Source organism: Gopherus evgoodei, chromosome 10 (assembly GCF_007399415.2).
Source record: "Gopherus evgoodei ecotype Sinaloan lineage chromosome 10, rGopEvg1_v1.p, whole genome shotgun sequence".
In the NCBI taxonomy this organism is placed as follows: domain Eukaryota; kingdom Metazoa; phylum Chordata; order Testudines; family Testudinidae; genus Gopherus; species Gopherus evgoodei.
The window spans coordinates 78,504,269-78,528,070 of record NC_044331.1 but is presented as its reverse complement, the minus strand read 5'-3'; the positions used below and the strand labels follow the sequence as shown (position 1 = coordinate 78,528,070).

Genomic DNA, 23,802 nt, shown 5'->3' with positions numbered 1-23,802 from the left:
ATGTCCAGCCCTTGGCTACATGCCCTCAATTCAACTATCTCTGCGCCGGTATCTCCGCTCCCCTGCAAACTGACTAACCTCGTTTTAATCTCATTCCTTGTTCTATTTAATTAGGGATGCCGAGCCTGAAGATCAAAAAGCTCTTTCAAATCTAATTTTCTCTTAGAAGTGAATTTAGCACTGCACTGAGGGCTGTGATGGCTGGGATCTGATATCTAGCCACAGCACTAATACATCCTTCCTCAATGCTGCCACCTCAATCCTGACTACCAACATGACGGGTGAAGGGAGATTGGTCCCCAGGGGCCATTCAAGCCTTGGCGCCTGTTAACAAGAGAGCGGTTAAGTGTCAGTAGTGCCAGCGGCTTCTGTGATGTGGACACTTGACCATCGGGACTGAGACCCACCAGCCTTTGGAGAGTAACTGTTGGATAACTGCCAAGATGGGGGTTCATTGACCAGGACACCTTGAAGGAGAGCTCCCCCGTCCTCGTGCTCTTCCTCCAATTCAGTCAAATCAACACAAGGGCTAATGCTCAGTGCCCTGTCAGCCTGGGAGCGGAACAACCACCAACTCACCCCCGAGCTGCACTATTACCCTTTAGTTTTACAAGCAAATCCCATTTCTCATCGTGTGTGACAGGCTCTCTGATAATCAGCCTCGCTGAGCAGCTAGGCCCTGAGGCAAGTCCCTCCATATGTTTCCACCACCGGCTTGGGATTGGGCTCATGTTGTATTTTTCAGAAAGCTAAAACCTTCCAGATTCTGGCCTCGCTCCTTAGCGCTCCCTGGGAAGTGCCAGACTGGCCCAGATGGCCACCACCTGTCATGTTTCCTCATTTCAGTAGGAACGAGTAAAAGAGGATGTTTCGCCCACTCAGTTTCTCCATGTATGGCAGGTGTATCCAGTAGATGCCCCGTAGGATACACACAATATGTTATACACCCATCCACCCACCCAACACTGGTGACTAGAAATGGCGCAACCCAACATCTCTGGATTTGGACGGGGGCAGATGGTCTGGTCCTGACCCATCTCTGTTGATGTCCAGGGAACTGAGAAGCATTTGCTGTAAAGATAAGCATTTTTACAACATCCTTGGATTGGGCCCCCAAAATGGTCATCCTGCTCCAATTTGATTCCTGTGCCTATCCAACAGGGAGCCGATCGTTAATGATAAGTTACAGAGCATGTTCTGACTGGGGCTCTCAAAGCGCATGACGTTGTCCAACTCTTCCTCACAGCACCCCTGTGAAGTAGGTGGGATTAGCCAAATTTTACAGATGAGAACATGCCCATTTTACAGAATGGGTAAGTAATTTGCTTAAGGTCACCTGGCGAATCTGTGGCAGAGATGCTCAGATATCCCAGAAATGGGCAAGGTACCAAACTTTAGACAGACAGACAGAACTAGGAAGACCACCCAGGAGTCCTGACACCCAGCTCCGTAATGTAACCAGGAGATTGCATTGCCTACCTCCCTGTTGTATGATATGTACCTCTCTGCCATTTACCTCTCTGGCTTTCTAGTGCTTTTCATTCAGCCGTGCTCTGGAATGATTGTCCCCGGCATAATGTCTTTTACTGTTTAGTTGACTGCCAATCATATTTGCAAGATGCTGGACACAAATCATAGCCTCCTACCAGCCCTATTTCCGTTCACAGGGATTCCATCAAATGGGCTAGAATGTAGTTGCCAAAAGAAAGCTGCAGTGGTGGGTGGCGCATTGCTAGTGCCACATCACCCTTCTCCAGAGTAATCTGAGCCTTGGAGGTAAAATCGCCTCTCTATTACGATTAGTATGGTGCCAGGAATATTAAAACTGTATTTCATATAAACTGCAATGACAACAAAATTGAATATTTAGTGCAAGGATCCTGGGTGGATCTGTTATACACTGTAAATCTAAAAAAACTTCTCTGCATCTCAGTTGAGCAGCAAAACAATGTAACCATTGTAAAGACCAGATCCTCAGCTGGTGTAAATTGGCCTTGTTTCCCAGCATCACTGGCTATGCTGATTTACACACCTGAGGATATGGTCCAAACAGTTCAGCTTATAGCCAGGGGTGGACGGGTGTGAGAGAGAAGACGAACAGGGCGGTTAGCCCTGGAAATACATCTTCCTCTTCCAAGTGCCGTCGCTGTAAAACAGGACCAAGCTGAATGAGCTTTTCTGATTTCACTCTTAATACGATGTCCTCAAAAGTGGAAAAAATAACCAACCAATGAGAAAGCAAAGTCACACTCCCAGCCTAGCACAACATCCAATCCAGCCTCTGCTAGGGCCATAATGCTGAATAGCAGCTGTAACGCGGGTTAGCTCTGTCCTCCCCCTAGGGCCTCCTTCCTGATAACAGCATTGGCCAGAGGCGTGGAGGGGACTGGGAGGGAGAACTGGGACAATTAACAAAACAAACATAGTGCTGAAAAAAAACGTAATGCCCTCTGAGGGTGGGGTACCACCAGCTATGCTACGTCGCTGATAAATGACTGCTCGGACTGAGCAGCAGCTGTCTAGATCTCTCTCAGCAGCTCAGGATTCAAAGCCTTGAATCCCAAGGTAAATATTGTAAAACCAGACTATTCTCAGCTCAACCTCGCTGGGCCCCAGGCTGATCACCCCAAGAGCGTACACAGCGGTTTAAATTTTAAGACAGCCCTTCCAGTCTGTAACACACAGAAGCTGGACCAAACCTTGCAGCCCTCCCTCAGGCAGGCAGAATTCCCCCAAAACCTGGGAGATGTGAGCGTTCGCAATCCCCAAGGAGAGCAGCAGTTATTGCTCCCCACGATAGCTTAGGGTTTGGCCCCAGCGACAAAAGCTGAGGAAAGGCAAAATCCTGAAGCATCTTTGTTAAGGGCAACGTCCAGGTCCTAGAGACCTTGGTACGTGCTAATGCCAACTGTGCAGTAATCAGTGAAACAGCCCCACGTGGTTTCGGGCTTTACCTGCTTTTCACAGCCTTGCTAAGGAGAGAGGTGAGGAATCCAAATGTGCGAAGACTGATTGCAGGGAAGAGAGATTGCTGCAGGCTAAGGGCCAAGAGTTGCAAACATCTGGCTGCCCTCCTGTCTGGGAGCCTTTCGCTTAGGGGAACCCAAAGGTCCCATTCCTGGGGTGGGAGAGGTTCTCCTTTTCATTGCCAGGAGTATGGCATGGAATGTGCAGGCTGGCTGGCCAGACTCCGCTGGCAGGAGACAATGCCCAGGGGTCTCAGGAGTGGTAATCTATGCTCCGGACACAGAGCAGGATGAGCCTGGCAGAGGGAAGGGGCTTCCGAGGCGATCGCTCTGCACCACTTAACGAAGCCCCTCTCTGAAGTAGCAGGTCTGTGGTGTTGGCAGGGCCCTGTGCTCTCTGGATGCCTGATGGAGGGAGGCGAGCTACCGACTAGCGCAGCCTTGAGCTTTTTGTTCTTCCAACTGCGATGGCAGGTTATGTCCATCCTGCTGTGGAACTCCAATGCTGAGGTCCACCCAGGCTCTGCCTTTATCAATGAGTAGAGTCACTGGCCCCTCCGAACTCTGCTGCTAGTCGATATTTCAGTGCGCAAGAGTACACTCGGGCACCCGGTGACGAACTGTGGCTACCGCAATGTCTTTTAGCATAGCTACTCCCCACATCCCCTCTTCCCAATGTGCGTAGGAAATAGCCTACACACCTCAAAGATTTAAGGCTGGCTGTTGTTCCAGCCCCTCATCACCCCGAGAGGTACTGACATCTCCATTATACAAGTGGGGGCACAGGGAGGCAAAGTGATTTGCCTGTAACTAGAGAGGGGATCAGTGGAAGAGCCATGACAAAAACCCATGAGTTCCTGGCTCCCCATCCTGTGCTCGGGCTGTTAACCACACCTCTCGGGCTAGACCATGCCTATTTTATCCACCTCTCTCTTCTCAGCTCCATTAGCTTGCCCATTCCTAATTGCCAGCCTCTGGGGAAAGGATTAATGGGATGGCAGAGCCACTTGTTGGTGCTTGTGCTGAACAATGATCCCTGATGTGCTGCACAGCTGCGAGAGGCAGGCCAGCCGTGTGACACTGACCATCTCAAATCAAGGGGCTCCACTCGGGCGTTAATGGCTGTGATGGAGTACCCCAACCATTCCAGGAATTATGTCTTGAGTAGGGGAGAAGAGCCTCCAAAACCACTTTTGGTTGGGAGGGGGAAGTGATAGCCCATGGATAACTTCAAGCTAATTAGTGGCTCCCCAATCTCTTATCTATTGCAGGGGCCCTGGAACAATTTTTGTAGTGGGGGGCATTGAACTACTAAACTGTAAACCCTGTGAACAATGGAAACCACCTCAAGCCAGGGGGTGTGGCTTGTTCCACCACCTCTGATCTATGGGGGAAGTAAATGTTGGGCCAGAGTTGTTGCCTCACTCGTCTGGAACAAGGAAGCCCTAGGGAGTAGTTGTGAAAGTTCATCTCCCCCTACAGTGACCCCCGCCAATGCACAGCTGCCATCCAAGTGCTTTCTAAAGATGGTGCTGCCAGGTTACAGCCAAAATCAGTTTGAGCCTCTCAGAGTAGCAAAGCTGACGCAGGTCCCCAATGATCGAAGTCCTCCAATCAGTAACATGACCCTGATTTTCACCTTGTTTAACAATGCTCCCCCATGCGCTCCTGCAAGGCAGTCCCGGCAGGCACATTCACAGCTGTGAGGAAAAGCAAACGCTGCTGCACGAAGACGCTCCCTTTGGAGAGGTGACAGAAGGGGAGCCAAAGAATGAAGAAGAGCCAGACTGGGTACTGAGGGAAGAGAAAACTGCTCCTCTGCATCTGGATGGGTGGAGAAGGAAGGATTTTGACAGTCCTCAAGGGAAACCCAAGGACAGTACTGGCTGCTGATCAATGTAGATGGGGACGTATTTAAAAGTTAATCTGCACCACTAAGCAGGTCCAGGGGACACCGGGTAACGAACTGAGAGGTGTGTCCATCAGAGACGCTACATTTGGGGTCACCAGTGGCTCAGATGCCAATACTAAGATGCCACTGAGTTAAACAGAGCTGGGCGCAAAGGAAACACACGGTAGACAGGGCTTCCTGTGGTGGGATGGGCCCAGAATCTTTCCGTTCTTCATGGTGGCCCAGTCACACATGGCCCAATGGCCTCTAGCTTAATGAACACGATCCCCCTTTGGCCCTGTTCTCCCTGCCAGGGCCCCTCTCCTTACTCTGCCCAGCAAGGCTGTCTGTCTGTGGGTGTCAGCCCAGAGCTGGACACCACAGAGCACTCCATTCAGCTAACAGGGCAGCCTCAGGAGCCTGTCGCTTTAAATGGCCCGGCTGGGCGGTGACCGTTTGCTGTCCAGGATCGCCCTCCAGTCCTCGGCCCATGAGTGGAGCCTCCTGCTGGGGGGCTGCAGCTGCAGGTGCTTATTGTGACAGGCTGTGAAGAGAACGTGCTCCCAGCTGGGGTTCGGCTCAGCTCCTGAAAGACAAGGAGAGCAAAGCAGCTCAGGGAGGGGCCTCCTAGCACCATCATGACCCTGCGGGGGGCTCTGGGCCAGGTACTAGGTCCATGTGCTGTTGTCGCACTTCCAGTAGCCTGCAATCTCTTCAGAGATGAGCCCATATCCAAACACACCCCATCTAGCTCGGCACGGCCCTGGTCCTCTTTGCTGTGGTATCTGCACAACTCACAGTCACTAAGGGACTTCATCCTCACAGCCCTCGGGGAGGTAGGGAAGTGCGATCCCCAGGTCATGAGCAGGGGAGTGGAGGCACAGGGAGGATTAGGGACTTCTCTGCACAGTAAATTAGTCTGCACCAGTGGGGTGTCAATTCTAGGGCGCATTAGTGTGTCCTGTGAGGACCCTGCTGGTGTGCACTAACAGTTCCCTAGTGCACAATAACGCTGTACTGTTTGAAACGGGACCATATCAGTGTGCACTAGGGAACTGTTAGTGCACACCAGCAGGGTCTGCACGGGCCAGTTAGTGCATGACAGGCTAGTGTGCACCTTGCAGGTGCAGACTAATGCACCATGTAGACAACCCCTAAGAGACTTGCCCAAGGTCCAACAGGGAGCCTGTGGTTGAACCAAGAACTGAACTTAGGTCTCCTGCGTCTCAGCCCAGTGTCCTACTCACTAGACTTGCCCATCCACACCTTGGGGAGGCTCATCTCTGAATCCAGATTTCTCTGCTAGACTCTCTCTCCACCCTGGGCTGACCCGGAACCAAACTGCCCTGGGCTCTAAGAAAATGTTGATCCAATCTCTGGCAGGCATCAGCAGTGCAAGGAGTTTTGGCAGCTCTTGCTCAATAATAACAGCTTGAAAAAACATTACAGCCAAGGTAGCTGGCAGCACAGCAGGTGCCCTCAAGCCCGACATGCACAAGGTATTCAGCATTAGCCAAAAAGTTCCATAAAGAAGTGAACAAAACACACAGGCAGGGGAACAACCCCAAGCTACCTGCCCCAGGAGTACCACACGGTTACCTTTACTGCATCCAATCTCCCGTACCTGTTATATCTGGTCTATCGTCTATAAGCAGATCACCAGAGATCACAGTTTTATCTCGTGTTAGGACAATCTGCTCCAGAAATTCTTGGCCAAAATGCTTCTCCACCCAGGCGTACTGGAAAGCAAGGGGGTGGCGCAGTTAGTGTGGCAGGTAGGGCAGGCTGGCTTCATCTGCAGCATGGCCTCAGCTCAGCTGAAAGGCAGCAACGAATAACAGCCACAGGTGCAGGGCGCTTGACATTGGCTTGCTAGCGAAAGACAAAGGTAAGGAACAACAGGAGGCTCTGGGGGCAGGGGTGGGAAGACACCCTGCCAAGTCCATTGTTAGAGTTTGGGACAAACCTCAGTGAAACCACTGAGGGTAGCAGCCACTCTGGGTTTGGGATGAATGTAAGAAACAATAGAGGCCTCAGACCAAACCAAAGGCACTTGTCACTACATGTGAGGCCGCTCAGGGAGCTGAGCCAGGTGAGTGGAGGGTTTTTCGCTGGGTATTACCTGGTGGACCATAAAGGGATGTGCCTTTGGGAGAGAGAGAGAGAGAGAGAGAAGAACCAGTGAAGCAGAGAAAGAAGGCAGCAGACACAGCTACGGAGGCACTGGCTGTGTGGCCCTGAGAAAAAGCTAAGAGGAGAGCTTTTGGGCTGAGTTGCTGGCTATAGAAAGGGGCTTGGAGCTGACAGCAAAGAAACTGTCTCCTGTTGTTTGATTCCTACTGTGTTATGGGGAACAGGACTTTGTATGTTCTTATAAACAGATACCTGACTCCAACATCATCGCCTCCTGATAGAAACAACCTGCAGGGTTCCTAACTGTAGCCAACCGCTGGGGCCAAAAGGGGTAACAATATTAATGGCCCAGAAAGGACCCTGATTTCCCTCCAACTTGCATCCAACATGGTTCCAGCTGTGGATCTCCTGTTTGTTCAGCTCACTCTCCACTTGCTAACACCCGAGAAATGCCTCATGCTTTAACCACTGATCGTTTCCAGGATTGTGATGAAATGTAAAAACCAAGGTCCCATATGCTTATAATTACCATAGCATTTGTCTGCCGTAGCACCTTCCACTCAAGGAGTTCAGCACACTTCACAGACAGTAATTAGTTAAGGCCCCCAGTGCCTCCTGTGAGGTAGGCAAGAATCCATCCCCATTTTGCAGATGGGCAAACTGAGGTCAGCTGACTTCCTTACAGCAGCATAGCAAGTGAGGGGCAGAGCTAGGACTAGAACGCAGGCGTCCTGGTTCCCAGACCTGGGCATTTGCCACAAGGCTATTCCTACTCTCCTGTGTGGGTATTGAAGATACTAAGGATTAGCCCTTCCAACCGGCCCTTGGGTAATTGCTTTCTACCTATCTAAAGTTCCCCTGCAGTTTGGAGAGCATATACTTCACTTCCTGTCCAAAACTGTTACATAGTGTCACTGTGCTCTGTCAGACAGCTGCCATATTCCACCTCAGAGGTGGCTGCCCCATAGAGGTGAATGAAGTGGTTCTGGTATATTTAGCCTTTAGAGTGCTTTGGGATCATTTGGGAAGCACAAGACACAGGCGCTGACCTTGCAGTGTGATTGATCAGCTACTACTGAAGGGCTCTCCAGTGATTAGGGGTGGGGCTGGAGAAACACACTGGCCAGCAACAGATTTTATATTCCATGGGTGACACTTGTGCTTCGGTGCCCAGTGTGCCTGCCCCAGACCCAGGGCTAGCCCACCCAACCCCACTCCATTTCACAGAGCTCACTCATGGGTTACCTTCTCATAAGCGCAGTAACGGTACTTCTTGATTGGGCTTGTGCAGATGAATACGTCAGTGCTGTCGGGAAAAGAGAGAAAGCGAGAGTAGGGAAACGCACCAATTTAATTCCCTTTCCAGATCTCAAAGCACCCTAGGATCCAAGACGTACCCCTAAATAGTCTGGTCGCTGCTAAACAGACACCAGGCCTGACTGGAACTCGCCACCATACACTGAATAGGATTGCATGAAAAAGCATTTCTGGTGAGTGGGCACTGAGGTAACTAACACCGGCACACATCCAAGAGAGGGCACTAGGGAGGCAGACACCAGGAGGGCTCAGGTGCAACAGCTTGCTTAGCAAAATCTCTGCTGAAACTATGGCTCCTACTTCAGGAGTAGGCAAAACCTGAAGTCAGACAGGTCCCAGAGAGGCCTAGATATTAGAACTGGAAATCTCCATTCAGATGATGTTTATGCTCACTGACACGGACGGAGGAAACCAATCTATGTTTTTACTCTGTGTGTGTGTGTGTGTGTGTGTGTGTACGCACACATGCACACATGTTTATTACTAATAAAAAGTGCCCTCTCTCCAGAGCTCTGCCAGTGCAGCTCAATTCCCACCTAAAAGAAGTCCCAGAACTGGAACAGTAGAGGGGGCTGTAAATCAGATTAACAGCTGTACCTAACTATGTGAGGGCTTTGCAACAGACACTATAGGATCACATTCATTTTCACTCATCGGAATCTAAACCACCAGATCTCCAGCGGCAGAAGCCTACAGCACAAATGCCCTGCTGCACTTAGACCCTCTCCCATCCACAATTGTGAAGGTGTACTCACTTTTCCAATTTAGCCATTTGCTTCACGGCTTCCACAGCCCCTGGGATTGGATCCAGCTCAATGAAGAAATTCTTTGACTCCCATATGCTGATTGCTTTCTCCTGCAAGGGCAAACATCCTAGTTACTGTACAGTCCATCCTGCTCCTCTCCTCCCTGCCCTGAGTTGCCATGTGCATTTTTTCCCTCTGATGACCCTCCTCTTGGAGAGAAGATGGTAGTTGTTCGAAAGGCTGGCTGGGTCCGACAGCAGGTGTGAGAGAGGGTCCTGAACCAAAACTTGAATTCTCCCAAACCCTGCATCTGAGTCTCATGACCTAGGTCCATCTGAAGCAGATTAGCTTCCCAAATCTTCTGTACTACAGTGTTGTTCAGCATGGGGTGCTATGGGGACATTTTGTCTCCAGGAAAGAATCTAAGGTAGTAACCAAAATGCCCCAATTGGGGCAAGGTGCTATGGAAGACAAGCTGCCCCTCTAACCTCAAGGGTCCCTCTAAAAAATACCAGTCAAGAGAGTTCCTGAGCAAGGCAAATTCAGCATGAGCCAGAGTCCCTGAGGGCAAGGATTTGAGCACTTTGTTATAAAGCTGTCATGGAAAAAGGGAGGCCGGAGGAATGCAACGTGTATATAGACTGCATGGAGCAGAATCCTAGGACAAGGGAGACCAGAGACCGGGAGCTGCCTGTAATTTACACCTTGTAGCTGGATCTAGAGAACAGGGCATACCCTGTGCACCTGTAAGTCCTTGCACTGCCATAAATTGCTAGATTGTTAAGGAAAGCAGTCTTTTAAGGGTCTCATGCTCAAAAACAAAAAGGTGGAAGGAGTGTGTTTCTGCACATCTAGTTTGTCTTTGCTGTGGGATTGCTTCTTTCAGACCCCACAGCCAGCCTCCCTGGATTTGGTCAACTATTCAGAGGAAGAGGTTTGCACCACACTGATTGAAGATCACAGAATCATATCTGTTCTCAAGCTACTGATCCAGGCCAGGGGCTAGAAACATGTGAGCCAGGCCTAACTTAAAGAAAATTTCCTCTGATTAAAAATAACATTGTGATGGCCTGCGCATAGAGATCCCAGCTTGAGCACTGAGAGCCTTGGGCAATGGCAGCACGCTCAGCCCTAGCCAGAGGAAGCAGTTGTGAAACTGTGTGGCAACCCAACTGGACCAACCAAGAAGCAGCCTTGAAAGATTCTGAAGGTAGCTGTGTGATTAAGGATTTGGGAGGACACAGAGGGCCTTTGCTTCTTTGCTTTGGGAAGAATCAGAGAGGCAAAGGTAGCTTTAAGCCACTTTTGTGCTCTGGAGTATTTGGGGTTGTCCAGGGGCTGCCTGGTTCTCCGTGTAAGCTAGAGCAGCCTTAGGGCTGCTCTCACACTCTACTTGCCCTGACCTATGGGCCTTGGGAAGCAGAGAATACTGCAGTGCATGCCAGCCACACCCCTGGTTTCATCCTCACTGATGAACACGAATCTATACAGTCGCAGAATTGTTTTGCCTGGAGGTGGATCCTTTGGTGGAGGGGAGAAATGGGACATTCTGGAGGTCTCACCCATAAGCAATTGGCTTAACAGGACAGGAGCAAGAGAAGGTTGAGTTCTGCTTAAGGGCTCGGTTGTGGCTTTGTCATGAACCCCAAGCACCAGGCAGTTCTGCTTCCCCTGGAGCAGATCAGAAGGCAAGGTGTGAATCTGGGCGTCACATTTTGCCTTCCATATTCCCCTTTGCTCTCAGGGAGAAGTACCGTGTGCCAGGCCTGCATAGGTGGTGGCAGAGCCAAGGGTTTGTGTGACGAACTAGAAAAGTTCTTAATGTTTTCTCTGAATACTGTGTTGGTGCCTCAGTGTCCCCATGGCAGTTCTTAAGTATCTGGCAGAGCAAAGGGCCAGTGCACCTAAATGCCTGGCCCTCTGTCTCCTAGCAACTGATGGCCTGGGCCCCTCCTCTGCAAAGGTGCCAGCTGAAGGTGTTGGAGACAAAGGGATCAGGTGACCTCCTGGCCCGGGAAAGGAGCTGAGCAGAGAGGAGGGGCTGAGGGAGGGGTTGTTAGTCTGGAGCTGGCTGGGGTCAAGGGTGGAGGGCAGACCTGGGGGTCTGGCTCACTGCCCCCCAGAATGGACCCAGCCGAGGGGTCCAGTTCGCTGTATCTACAAGCTCTGTTTTAGACCCTGTTCCTGTCATCAAATAAACCTCTGTTTTACTGGCTGGCTGAGAGTCACGTCTGACTGTGAAGTGGGGGTGCAGGACCCTGTGGCTTCCCCAGGACCCCTCTGGGGCGGGCTCGCTGTGGGAAGCGCACGGAGGGGCAGAGGATGCTGAATGCTCCAAGGAGAGACCCAGGAGGTGAAGCTGTGTGAGCTTCTTGCCCTGAACAATTCTGCTCCAAGGGAGAGGAGGCTCCCCAAAGTCCTGCCTGGCTTGGTGGGGAGCAGTTTCAGAGCATTGCCCGGTGACTCCGTGACAGTTTGCCTCTGCACTATTCTGTCCACTCCCACCCTCTTGCATGGGGGATGTAATGGTCCAGCTTCCAGCACTGCTGCCTGAGATCTAGGTCTTTGATTCACAAGAGTACAGAGGAGCCTTAAGTCTTCTATACTCCCTTGCACAGCTGGGCCACGGTCTGGCCCTAAGCATTAATTGCTCAGTGGATTGCAAAGTCCATCCACCTGTCAGATAAGTCACGCTGAATGTGGGAGGGCCAAATACACCCACTCAAACGGGCTGGAGGAAGGAGAACAGAAATCCCATCACTCTGCTGCCCCAGGGGAGCTGAAGGGCAGCAGAAGACTCAAGTAGCACCAGTGGTTTGGAAACAATCCTTCTTACACATCTTAGGGCATGCAACTCCTAGGGCTGCAATGCAGCCTGCCGAGAATTCCCCCATCCATGCGAAAAGAGCAGTTACTGTAACAGGTTGTTAAGCTAAAATAATGTACATCACAACTCAAACTACAGTGCATTATACGGGGGGGGAGGGACATTTAAAAGCTATACATCATCGTTCTACAGCTGACATTCGAGAAGACCAGCACCGGTTCAGCAAAGCATTTGCACACGCGCTTAACTTTCTTCATGTGCTTAAGTGCTTTGCTGTACTGAGGATGCAGGAGCCGGCTCTGCTTCCAAAGTCAATAGGAGGTTTGCCACTATGTCAGTGGGAGCAGAGCTAAGCCTTTAGTGAGGCAAAACACCTGCCAGATCATCTCATGCCAGGTCAGGATTGTCCCTGTGCTCAGTGTTCTGATCAGTCTAGGTTTAAAAGTCCAAGGGCTGGAGATTCTACCGCTTCCTGGGGAGACTTGAAGCCTTTTCTTTGTTTCAAACACATTTTGTCATGTGCAAATACGATCTCTGAATTAAACTGTCAACTCCAACGTGAGATTGTAAGCTCTCTGGGGCACAGACCTAGTTTCTGCAGAACCAAATGCACTGATGCTGCCTAAAGAACAATATAAAGAGAGTATCCTGCCTTTAGCTTTTAACTGGTAAAACAACCCAACATCATTTTTCAGAAGGATTTTAAGGTGGTTGTTTTAAATAAGCCCTGAAAGAAAATGATTTCAGCTATTTTGAAATGTCAGTTGCTTTGGTTTGCTTTCAACTAATCTGCTGCATCATGGTCAAGAGTGTTGTAGCTAGAGACGAAGGCAACTGTTGAAGGCAACATTGCAGCATTTGCATTAAGCCATGCAGAATGGTCTCAACTGGAAATTGAAACTGGGGAAGAAAATCTGGACTATACTACTTTGGAATTTTTAAATAAATTGTTTGAATTGATCAAAATAGAAAGACAGCCTGCAGCAAGAATCTGCATTAAAATCCCCTTAATTTCAGGAGGGAAAAAAAATCAACACTGAAAACCCAATATATACATTATTATCAATAATAATTATTTTAATTGTTAATAATTCTTATTTTGTAGCCTGTAGGAACCCCGACCAAGGATCAGGGCCCCACTCTGTCAGACGATGCACAGACAAATAAAGACAACCACCCCAGGAGAGTTTACAGTCTGTGTGTCAGACAAATAATAAAGAATAACAATATAATGCGGGGGGGGGGGAAGAATCCCTTGACTTACACTCAGCTCCGATCTCAGCTGGCCATACTGCTCCGACACCCAGAAGCCCCTGCGATCCTCCAGGGCAATGTAGGGCTTCTCTGGGAACCTGGCCCTGAACTTCTTTAAAAATCCTCCTTCAAAGTCCGCCAGCACCCCATCCATGTCCACCAGGACGCGCAGGTGCCTGCACATGGCACTGCACGACCGGGCTCCGGAGCGGGGAGCCCTGCCCAGCCCCAGCGCTGTGAAGGGGCCGCAGTGCTTGGCGTGCAGGTGCACAAAGCGGCCCAGTAAAAGCATGGCCGAGCGGGGGATGGGGATGGGACATCATGACGGGCACGGCCGACCCTGGGCCCCGCGCACCCCCATCCCAGGCAAGCCGCGAGGCTCCATCTGCCCCCGCCCCAGTGCTACCGAGGGGAGCCGAATCCACCCCCGGGCTCTGGCGGCGGCGGGCGGATGATCCTGGCGCAGAATAAATTCCGCCCTCTGCGGCCGCTAAGAGGAGGGGCCGGGATGCCCCTGCCTGCGCAGAGCGGGGCACAGCTGGCCAGCTGCGGGAGGCACAGCTGGGGCAAGGGAGAGCAACGCGGGGCACATCTGGCCCGCTGCAGGGGGCACAGCTGGGGCAAGGGAGCGCGCCCTGCAAAGAGCCGTTTGCTGCCCAGCCCCTCGCCCCGTCCCGGAGCAGGAGGGCCGGGGCAGCGGTCTTCGGCGAGCCTAGCTATCCCCTTTGGCCCTGCAGCAGCCCAACCCGGCAGTGTTCACCCCAGTTCCTCTTCCCATTGACAGGCGGTCGCAGGCGCCGCCTTAAAGCGGCACCAGCCCAGGGGTGAGCCGGGACTCGGCGTTAGGGGAGCGTGCGGCTTTAAGGCAGCTCCTGGAGCAACCCCCCCCCCCTGCTCATATCGCAGCTCTCAGCTCGCTCTGCCTCCCCCAGCGCAGAGCCCCTTCCCCGCGCCCCTCTGGGCTCAGCGGAGACCTGCCACCAGGGCATGGCCGCTCTGGGGTCCTGTGCTCCAAAGAGTGGGGACAGCACTGGAGAAGTAAGGTGAGGGGCCCCATCCTACCTCCTGCTCCCTCGCCTTGCCCTGTAATCACCCCTTCCTGCCTGGCCCCTGTTTTGCTTGGGCACATGCATGTGTTGTGTGTTCAGTGGTCTCTCATCAGGGGGTAGCCGTGTCGGTCTGTATCCACAAAAACAACAAGGAGTCCGGTGGCACCTTAAAAACTAACCAATTTATTTGGGCATAAGTTTTCGTTGGGCTTATGCCCAAATAAATCGGTTAGTCTTTAAGGTGCCACCGGACTCCTTGTTGTTTTAGTGGTGTCTCGGTAACTCAGGCAATGATTTTTGGAAATAGAGCCTTAAAGTGAAAAGTCTCATTGCTATCTTTAGCAAGCCCTCGTGATGCCTGGGGCTGGCCTCTTGTCAGACCCCACAAAGTAAACTGGGCTGGTGTTTAGTCAGTGTTTCGATGAGAGACCTCTAAAGAAACCCCTGAGGTGCAAGATGGGATCCAGACCTGAGCATAGGCCACAGATTTGTATAATTTTTGGTGGTGCCCAAAATGGTGGTGCCTGCCCCCCGCCCCCGCCCTGTAAGCCAATATAAAATGAAGCTACAACACATTGGCACCACAAGATTACAAGGGTCAGTTAAAAGTGGAAAGTCAGAAGCAGCACTTGCCTGCTTCAATATACGGTATTATATTTTGTTGCACCTGTTGTGACAAAGTGCGAATGTTCTTAACGTTTTCTCTGAATACTGTGTGGGTGCCTCAGTTTCCCTTGCAAGGTGCCAACTGAAGGTGTTGGGGACAAAGGGATCAGGTGGCCTCCTTGTCCAGAAGAGGAAGTGTTAGTTTGGAGTTGGCTAGGGAAATGGAGAGAGGCCCAGAACTTGAGTCTGGGCTTCCCACCCTGCAAGATTCTTTTTCTGTATCTACAAGCCCTGTTTTAGATTGTGATCCTGTCGTCTAATAAACCTTCTGTTTTACCAGCTGGCTGAGAGTCACGTCTGACTGCAGAGTTGGGGTGCAGGGACCTCTGGTTGCCCCAGGACCTGCCTGGGTACACTCGCTGGAGAAAGCGCACAGTGTGGAAGGGCATGCTGAATGCTCTGAGGTCAGACCCAGGAAGGGGTAAGCTTCTTGCCCTGGAGACAGTATGCTCAGAGAGAGAAGGATCCCCAAGAGTCCTGACTGGCTTTGTATGGAGTAGTTCCAGAGCATCCCAGCATCCCCTTCCACACCATGCACTTCCCGGAAGTCTGCACAGGCACTGACACTCCCTCCTCTGGCCTTTGTCTCTTTTCCAGGCGTTAGGAGGCCACGTAATCTCTTTGTTCTCCAACACCTTCAGATGGCACCTTGCAGGAGAGTGCCTCAGGCCATCAGTTGCCCGGAGACAGGGTTTCGGCATTCTCTGTGCAGATGGCATCACACTGGCACTCTAGGGCCCTACAACAATAACACACCCTTATCGCACCATCTAGATCCTTGAGAAATGCATAGGGGAAACTGAGGCACCCACACAGTATTCGGAGAAAACATTCAGAACATTCCCACTTTGTAACACCTGTATACGACTAGGTATCTACTTTAAAGGGTGGAAAATAATCAAGTATTGTGCTAAACACAATGATACTCCAAACTGACCACCAAATTTAAGTTGCATGTTTTTCCCCAAGTGAGGGCTCTGGGGTGGGGCTGGGGATGAAGGGTTCACAGTGCAGGAGGGTGCTCAGGGTTGGGGTGCTGGGGCGCAGGCTCTGGGGCAGGACAGGGCTGGGGATAAGGAACTTGAGGTACAGACAGGCTACCCCAGGGCTAGGGCCAGAGAGGACTCCCCCCCTCTTACTGACAGCAGCAAGCTCCAGGGGAGGGACCCCTCCTCTCCCCCCTCACCCCCCAGCAGCACACTCACTGCACCATGGTCACTGCACATGCTCCTAGGGACTCTCTCAGGTCCAGAAAGCCCACTCGCCTCCCCTATAGTGAGTACTGGGGGTGGGGAGGGTTGCCATCACGTGTGGCCTCCCCTGCTGCTGCCCCTCACCATAGCCTCACTGGGGATCGGGGATGGAACTGCCCCTTGCCCAGCGTGGGGCAGGAGTGGGGACTGCAGGGTGGTGGCTTGGGGGGGGGGTTTGGGTGTCACAAAATTCACTCAAGCCCCAGCTGCTCAGGTCTAGGAATCTCTCCTCCACCCCCACCCCCGTCTCCCCTGTGGTAGGTGGGTGGGTGCTGCGGGGCGGGGGGAACTGCCAGTACATGTGGCTTCCTTCCTCCCCTGCTGCAGCCTGCTGCCCCTCACCCTGGCCTCACTGGGGATGGGGCTGCCCCTTGCCTAGCATGGGGCAGGAGTGGGGGCTGCAGGGGGAGGGAGTGGATCACAGGGTCAAACCTCACCGAAGCCCCAGCAGCTGCTCAGGTGAGTGAGGTCCACCTCGAGCCCATATAACCTGCCGCCCCTAGACCTGAGTTTTCGCAAAGTCTGGAGATGTTTGGATCCAGGTTGATGGTCAGGCTCAAACATTATTCTTCAGCATTTTCTATTCGATGCTTCTTGGTCTAATTACAGGTACCAAATCACCTCACACCTCTGAATCGGTCTCTCATCTCCTGTCTTGCATGGGGGCAGACCCAATGTAGTACTCAAAGGGGAATGTCAGGGTTAGATTTACCTGTGCCCTGTGTCTTTAAGGCTTGAAGTTCTGCTGACCTGAGGGGATCAAAAGCTGCAATGAGACTTGTGCATTTAATACTGTTTAATAAAACTCCAATAATAAAACTGCCCCTAATCTGAGATTGTAGTATTTGGTGAGCACAAGCAGAAGAGGCTGAATTGCAATGAACTGACCCCCCTGCCAGAAGAACCTACCTACAAGCTGCTGTACACTGTTCCAGGAAAAGCTGCCAGGGGAAATTTAATTGTTTGCAAGCACTATGGCTGGGAGAGACTTGGAGCAGTGGTTTTCAGCCTGTGGTCTGCGGATCACTGGGGGTCCCCAGACTATGTCTAAGGGGTCCGCAAAAGATTGTTATTACCATAGAACTGTGATTTTCAACCGGTGGGCCACACACCACTGGGGCTCCGGTCTGCAGACTGTCTAAGGGTACGTCCACACTACTCGCCGGATCTGTGGGTAGCAATCGATTTATTGGGAATTCATAGATTCATAGATTCTAGAGTCAGAAGGGACCAATGTGATCATCTAGTCCGACCCCTTGCACAAAGCAGGCCACAGAACCCTATCCATCCACTTCTATAACAAACCCCTAACCTATGCCTGAGTTAGTGAAGTCTTCAAATTGTGGTTTGAAGACCTCAAGCTGCAGAGAATCCACTAGACACGATAAATCAATCCTGAACATTCTGCCATTGACTCCCGAACTCCACCAGGGCTAGAGGCGGAAGAGGAGTCGACGGGGGAGCTGCGGGGAGTTGCGACTGTCGATCCTGCGCCATGAGGATGGGAGGTAAGTCAGTCTAAGATACGTCGACTTCAGTTACACTATTCCCGTAGCTGACTTCTTTGTTTCGGTCTTCACTGAGAAGTCTGAAGGAATGTCTAGTATAGTGAATGCTTACGGGAAGAGGGTAGGTTTAGAAGAGAAAATAAGGAAAGAGCAAGTAAAAAAGCACTTAGAAAAGTTAGATGCCTGTAAGTCACCAGGGCCTGATGAAATGCATCCTAGAATACTCAAGGAGTTAATAGAGGAGGTATCTGAGCCTCTAGCTATTATCTTTGGGAAATCATGGGAGACGGGGGAGATTCCAGAAGACTGGAAGGGGGCAAATATAGTGCCCATCTATAAAAAGGGAAATAAAAACAACCCAGGAAACTACAGACCAGTTAGTTTAACTTCTGTGCCAGGGAAGATAATGGAGCAGGTAATCAAAGAAATCATCTGCAAACACTTGGAAGGTGGTAAGGTGTTAGGGAATAGCCAGCATGGATTTGTAAAGAACAAATCGTGTCAAACTAATCTGATAACGTTCTTTGATAGGATAACGAGCCTTGTGGATAAGGGAGAAGCGGTGGATGTGATATACCTAGACTTTAGTAAGGCATTTGATACAGTTTCGCATGATATTCTTATAGATAAGCTAGGAAAGTACAATTTAGATGGGGCTACTATAAGGTGGGTGCATAACTGGCTGGATAACCGTACTCAGAGAGTAGTTGTTAATGGCTCCCAATCCTGCTGGAAAGGTATAACAAGTGGGGTTCCGCAGGGGTCTGTTTTGGGACCGGTTCTGTTCAATATCTTCATCAACGATTTAGATGTTGGCATAGAAAGTACGCTTATTAAGTTTGCGGACGATACCAAACTGGGAGGGATTGCAACTGCTCTGGAGGACAGGGTCAAAATTCAAAATGATCTGGATAAATTGGAGAAATGGTCTGAGGTAAACAGGATGAAGTTCAATAAAGATAAATGCAAAGTGCTCCACTTAGGAAGGAACAATCAGTTTCACACATACAGAATGGGAAGAGACTGTCTAGGAAGGAGTATGGCAGAAAGAGATCTAGGGGTCATAGTGGACCACAAGCTTAATATGAGTGAACAGTGTGATACTGTTGCAAAAAAAGCAAACATGATTCTGGGATGCATTAACAGGTGTGTTGTAAACAAGACACGAGAAGTCATTCTTCCGCTTTACTCTGCGCTGGTTAGGCCTCAACTGGAGTATTGTGTCCAGTTCTGGGCACCGCATTTCAAGAAAGATGTGGAGAAATTGGAGAGGGTCCAGAGAAGAGCAACAAGAATGATTAAAGGTCTTGAGAACATGACCTATGAAGGAAGGCTGAAGGAATTGGGTTTATTTAGTTTGGAAAAGAGAAGACTGAGAGGGGACCTGATATCAGTTTTCAGGTATCTAAAAGGATGTCATCAGGAGGAGGGAGAAAACTTGTTCACCTTAGCCTCCAATGATAGAACAAGAAGCAATGGGCTTAAACTGCAGCAAGGGAGATTTAGGTTAGACATTAGGAAAAAGTTCCTAACTGTCAGGGTAGTTAAACACTGGAATAGATTGCCTAGGGAAGTTGTAGAATCTCCATCGCTGGAGATATTTAAGAGTAGGTTAGATAAATGTCTATTAGGGATGGTTTAGACAGTATTTGGTCCTGCCATGAGGGCAGGGGACTGGACTCGATGACCTCTCGAGGTCCCTTCCAGTCCTAGAGTCTATGAGTCTATGAGTCTATAAGAGCAAATGGAAACGTCACCAGAGTTTCACCAGCTAACGCAGTTACAACAGAATGATTTGAGCTTGTATCAATAGGCCTCTTGCATCCAGAGAGAAGCAAATCTTAATCATAGTGGATCAGGTCATGAGGTTTGTTCAAGCCTTCCCTACCACCGCTAACAAGCCAGGAAGGACTGTGGCAGACAAAATCTTCAGTGACTTAGTTTTAAAAGGAGTCATCATGACCTAGAAGCGGAGTTCGAAATAATTTATTCATAAGGTTATAGAACTACTGTAATATTGAAACACCTCATACAACCCCATATCACCCACAGGGTAGTGAGCAGGTAGAAAGGCAGAAACAAACTCTGCTGGCCACGTTGAGAACCTTGCAAGAGAAAAAAAGTCAAACTGAAAGGATTCTCTTAGTAAAGTAATTTATGCCTATCACTTTACCAGAAATTAAGCTATAGGGGTCTTATCATTCTATTAATTGTATGGATGATCACCATGTTTGCTCATTGACATCACATTTGGTCTACCTATAAACTCTGAATCTGCTCCAGGGGACTAGAAAGATTATGTTGAGAAATGGAAACAACAGATGAATGAATTTTATGAAATGGCATCAAAATTTAAAAAAAAAATCTGCTGCTCATGAAAAGAATCATTATGATCATTAGAAAAGGAAAGGCACTGCCCCCTTCCCAGGTGACAGAGTACTTATCAAGAATCTTTCAGAAAGAGGAGAAATTAAAATCCTGCTGGGAAGATTAAATTTATGCTGTTCTTGAAAGGAAAAGGGATAGTTTAGTCTATGAAGGAAACGAAGAAGATGGAAAAGGAGGTATTAGAGTTCTTCACTGTAATCTTTTATTTCCCTGTGGGCTTCTTACCCGTGAACATAACACCCCCCTCTAAGCCACCACAGCAGAAGACACAGAGAATAAGGCAAACTAATGCAATAAAAGATCAAAATAAGGACAAGAATTTAGACTCCAATGATTCTGATAGTGAGAATGAAAATGAATCTCATTATGTGATGGTACCTGCCAGCTGCTGCCCATGGCACGGAGGCTGTGACTTCAGAGGCAGAAGCATTTTATCCATGTCGGGTAAATGAGAATGTTATTGATCCTGTCAATGTGAAAACTGCTGATGAGACTGATGTGACATTTCCACCAGGCACTGAAAGACGTGAATCCCAAACCATATCCATGGAACCTGAAACAAGTAGAGCACAAGAAGACAGATCACCAGGACAATCCACTGACATATGAGGTTGTCCAACTAGAGAGAGAACTGCCCCACAGACACTGAATGACTTAACAATGTCTAAAACCAACTACTGGGTTGGTGAATGCACCCTGGGGTTGTCCTCATGTTTGTCAGATGCCATTCTGAGTGCCTACTCCTATACCTTATTCTACATTCTACCCAAGTCTGATGCAATATTTGTAATAGTGACTTATGGTATGGCTATTGTTCTAAATTAAGTGTTTTATAGTTATGGGTAGTTTGTTAGTATGTTAATTTAGTAGATGCTTTTCTAAATAGCTTGCCACATGCCCAGTAACTTGGAGATACCTGGTTATCCCATTGATCAAATAGGAACTGTTATTTCCATAAAATAGGAATATCTTTGGTAATTTAAGCTGTTCAGAACTGGCTGTTCTGTTGGATAGCAGACTTCCAATTGCTGCGGAAACTTTCTACTTAATGTGGAATAAACTGAAGAGAGATGCAGAAGTTTCCACCATAAGCACCTGAATTTGTGAAAGAGGAGCAACCTAACATTCAGTTGGGAATGACAGTTATGAGCTTAGAGAGACAAGGCGGGTGAGATAGTATCTTTTATTGGACCAACTTCTGTTGGTGGGAGAGAGGAGCTTACACAAAGCTCTTCTTCTGTGCATAAGCTCAAAAGCTTCTCTCTCTCACCAACAGAAGTTGATCCAAAGAAAGATATTACCCACCTACCTTATCTCTCTAATATTCTGGGACCAACATGGCTATAACAACACTGCCTATACAGTGATGAACTTGTGGAACTCATGGATTACTGCTAATAAGTCAAATGAATGGGCTGCATGTTATATTTTGTAAATAGGACTGTTGGGATAACATTACAGATATGAGTGGGGAGAGTAGTACTCAAAGGGAAATGTCAGGGTTAAATTTACCTGTGTCCTGTCCCTTTAAGGATTGAAGGTCTGCTGAGGGGGTTGAAGAAGAAAAGCTGTGTATGCTCTCCAGAAGAACTTAGCAGCAATGGGCCTTGTGTGAGCTGTGTTTGTTTGTTTTGTTACTAAGTTTAATAAAATTCCAGTCTTAAAACTGTTCCTGGCCTGGGAGTGTAACATCAACACCTAATTGTCCGGAGCTTGTTTCTGCAGGGTCTACTCTCCACTGCAAATCTATCCTTTATTTTTGTTCCCTCTTACAATACAAATCAAAAGTAATAAATACATCCCATTATTACTATGTGTTTACAACTTTTGTCCCACTCACCACATGACTTACGGGGCAGTCATTAACTACAAAAATAAAGCTTTTTTGCCCTTTTAAAATGTGTTAAATATAAATTGATATGTGTAGGGTACACTTGGCTGTATGGACTAAACAGATAGTCATACAGTTTTAGGGGGATGGAAATGCCCACTTTGTGGCTACTGTGAACACTACCATAAATCAGGTGGAGGGACAGAGGCTTAAACCGCATACCATTACTCTGGGCTATTGCAATAACGGTAGAGCAGTTATCTGTAAAATCTCAGCCTGCTAAAGTCTGTGATTCTTTTAAATCAATTTTTCAGTTCTGACCTAAGGATGTCAGCCTTTAGAAAAGCTTCCATTCCAGGAACCTCTTTTAGTCAGCATGAAGGATCCATGTGGGACTGGGTAGTAATGAGCCCTAGGGTTTTTCAGGTCTAAATCCCCTGTTTGAAATAGATCAGGTCAACAGTGATCAAAAGATATTGCCAACTGATGATTCGTGGCTCTCATTCTAGTTCTGGAGGACAAGTATCTAGATAATTAACACCACAACTGGCACTCTTATTATCAATCTCAGCAGGAAGGCCAAGTGTTGAAAGGGCAAAGTGATTTAATAACCTTTTTATCTCTAGAGGCGGTTCATGCAATCAGGGATGAGGCACGGTGGTGGTGATTGTGGGGGAAAGGCTTGCACAACTGATCTCTCCTGTGGACAGAAAACTTCAGTCGTCAGGACTGTTGAGCTAACACCTTTTGCCAGTGCTAAACTCCCACAAAAATATACTATAAAAAAGAATGAGGGATGAACTGCTAACAGCTGTAGTTGCCATCTCTAACTGACAAATGTAGAACAATATCACTCTTCACATAGTCTCGCTTATTGGAATGGTCTGTGACAACGACAGACAGTTGAGAGGGTTCGACACATTCCACCAGCTACAGACATGGGTATATTCATACTTGGCCACAGTACAGTACTGGAGCCTTCAGAATGCCATCTGTCAGGCAGAAAGGATCTGCCCATGTTGCTCAATGAAGCTTGCCCTGCAGGACTGGAAATTTCCTGAGCATCAGGTGGGTTAATCTGCTCCTAACCCATAGGTAAAGACTAAATTTCATAATAATGATAACATAACACCTTTAACAGGAGCAGAATTATGGGGAGTCCAAGGGCAGTCATCAGTAGTCCATGATACTGATTTTGTTCAACTCATTATTAAGAGTTCATTCCTAGAATGTGAGATGCCCAAAGATGGACCAGGTATCTGCTGATGTTTTCAAAGATCTGGGAACAGCAAGAGGAGACTGTCACCAGACACACTGGTGTCTTTGCTCTGTGTGTGTGTGTGTGTGTGTGTGTGTGTGTGTGTGTGTGTGTGTGTGTGTGTGTGTGTGTGTAAAAGAGAAGAGATTTTTCAGTGGATTGTAATCTAGGTAAAACCCAACATACTGTATCGAACATATTATATGAGCCTCACTTTCTTATATTTTAAATATTTGTAATAATTTGTTGCATTCTAAGATCCTTTGGGATGCAGTGATGTATAGACATGTAAACTCTTATTGTTCTGTTATGTAAATGTTTACAAGAAGATATTTAGGTAGGGGGGAAGAAATATTAGTTAGTGATGGTAAAAAGCATTACATCTTCACTTTCTCTCCCAAAGAGAATTCTTATGCAATGAGTTCTGAAGAGATTTTCTTTTTTTTTAAACTAGCAGAGAGATGTACAGAAGCAGAAGATGGATACTACACCAAGAGGAGGTTGATGTGTTAGGCAGAAGTGCTGACAAACATGTATACAGTACACCATAAAAGATGTGTGCATCAGTAGCACATGAGCAAAGATCAATACAGGGAGAAGACACTTAGAAGGCTGAAATTGTTAAAGGTGGGAGTATGAGTCTTACGGATTAGGCCACGGCTGGAGGTGGGAAAAGGGGAGAGATATCTACTGATGGCATTAATAATACTTTTCA

General features: G+C 48.7%; 1 protein-coding gene and 1 long non-coding RNA gene across 3 annotated transcripts; one reads left to right on the top strand and one right to left on the bottom strand.

The window, feature by feature from the left end:
* Positions 1–2,911: 2,911 nt before the first annotated feature.
* NT5M (5',3'-nucleotidase, mitochondrial) lies at positions 2,912–13,881 on the bottom strand. Of its 2 annotated transcripts, XM_030578074.1 has the most exons (5): positions 13,145–13,878; positions 9,063–9,163; positions 8,236–8,296; positions 6,482–6,596; positions 2,912–5,443 (listed from the first exon to the last, which is right to left on the bottom strand). In XM_030578074.1, the coding sequence occupies exons 1-5, from the start codon at positions 13,424–13,426 to the stop codon at positions 5,286–5,288; spliced, it is 717 nt and encodes a 238-aa protein (XP_030433934.1). In that variant the 5' UTR covers positions 13,427–13,878; the 3' UTR covers positions 2,912–5,285. The 2 variants fall into 2 exon arrangements, with proteins under 2 accessions (XP_030433934.1, XP_030433935.1); XM_030578075.1 differs by lacking the exon at positions 6,482–6,596 and having other exon boundaries at positions 13,145–13,881.
* Positions 13,882–14,012: 131 nt separating this feature from the next.
* On the top strand, positions 14,013–21,832 carry LOC115658712. The gene is made up of 3 exons (XR_004002366.1): positions 14,013–14,177; positions 17,456–17,610; positions 21,531–21,832. It is a non-coding gene; the product is annotated as an uncharacterized LOC115658712 (long non-coding RNA).
* Positions 21,833–23,802: the final 1,970 nt, after the last annotated feature.

What these genes read in the sequence shown, in the direction of transcription:
- NT5M (XM_030578074.1), bottom strand. Translation starts at nt 13,426, where the DNA reads ATGCTTTTACTGGGCCGCTTTGTGCACCTGCACGCCAAGCACTGCGGC. An exon ending in CAAATGGCTAAATTGGAAAA is followed by an intron (nt 8,297 to 9,062) that starts GTGAGTACACCT and finishes TTTTCCCGACAG; the next exon opens with CACTGACGTATTCATCTGCA. An exon ending in CGATAGACCAGATATAACAG is followed by an intron (nt 5,444 to 6,481) that starts GTACGGGAGATT and finishes CTTGTCTTTCAG; the next exon opens with GAGCTGAGCCGAACCCCAGC.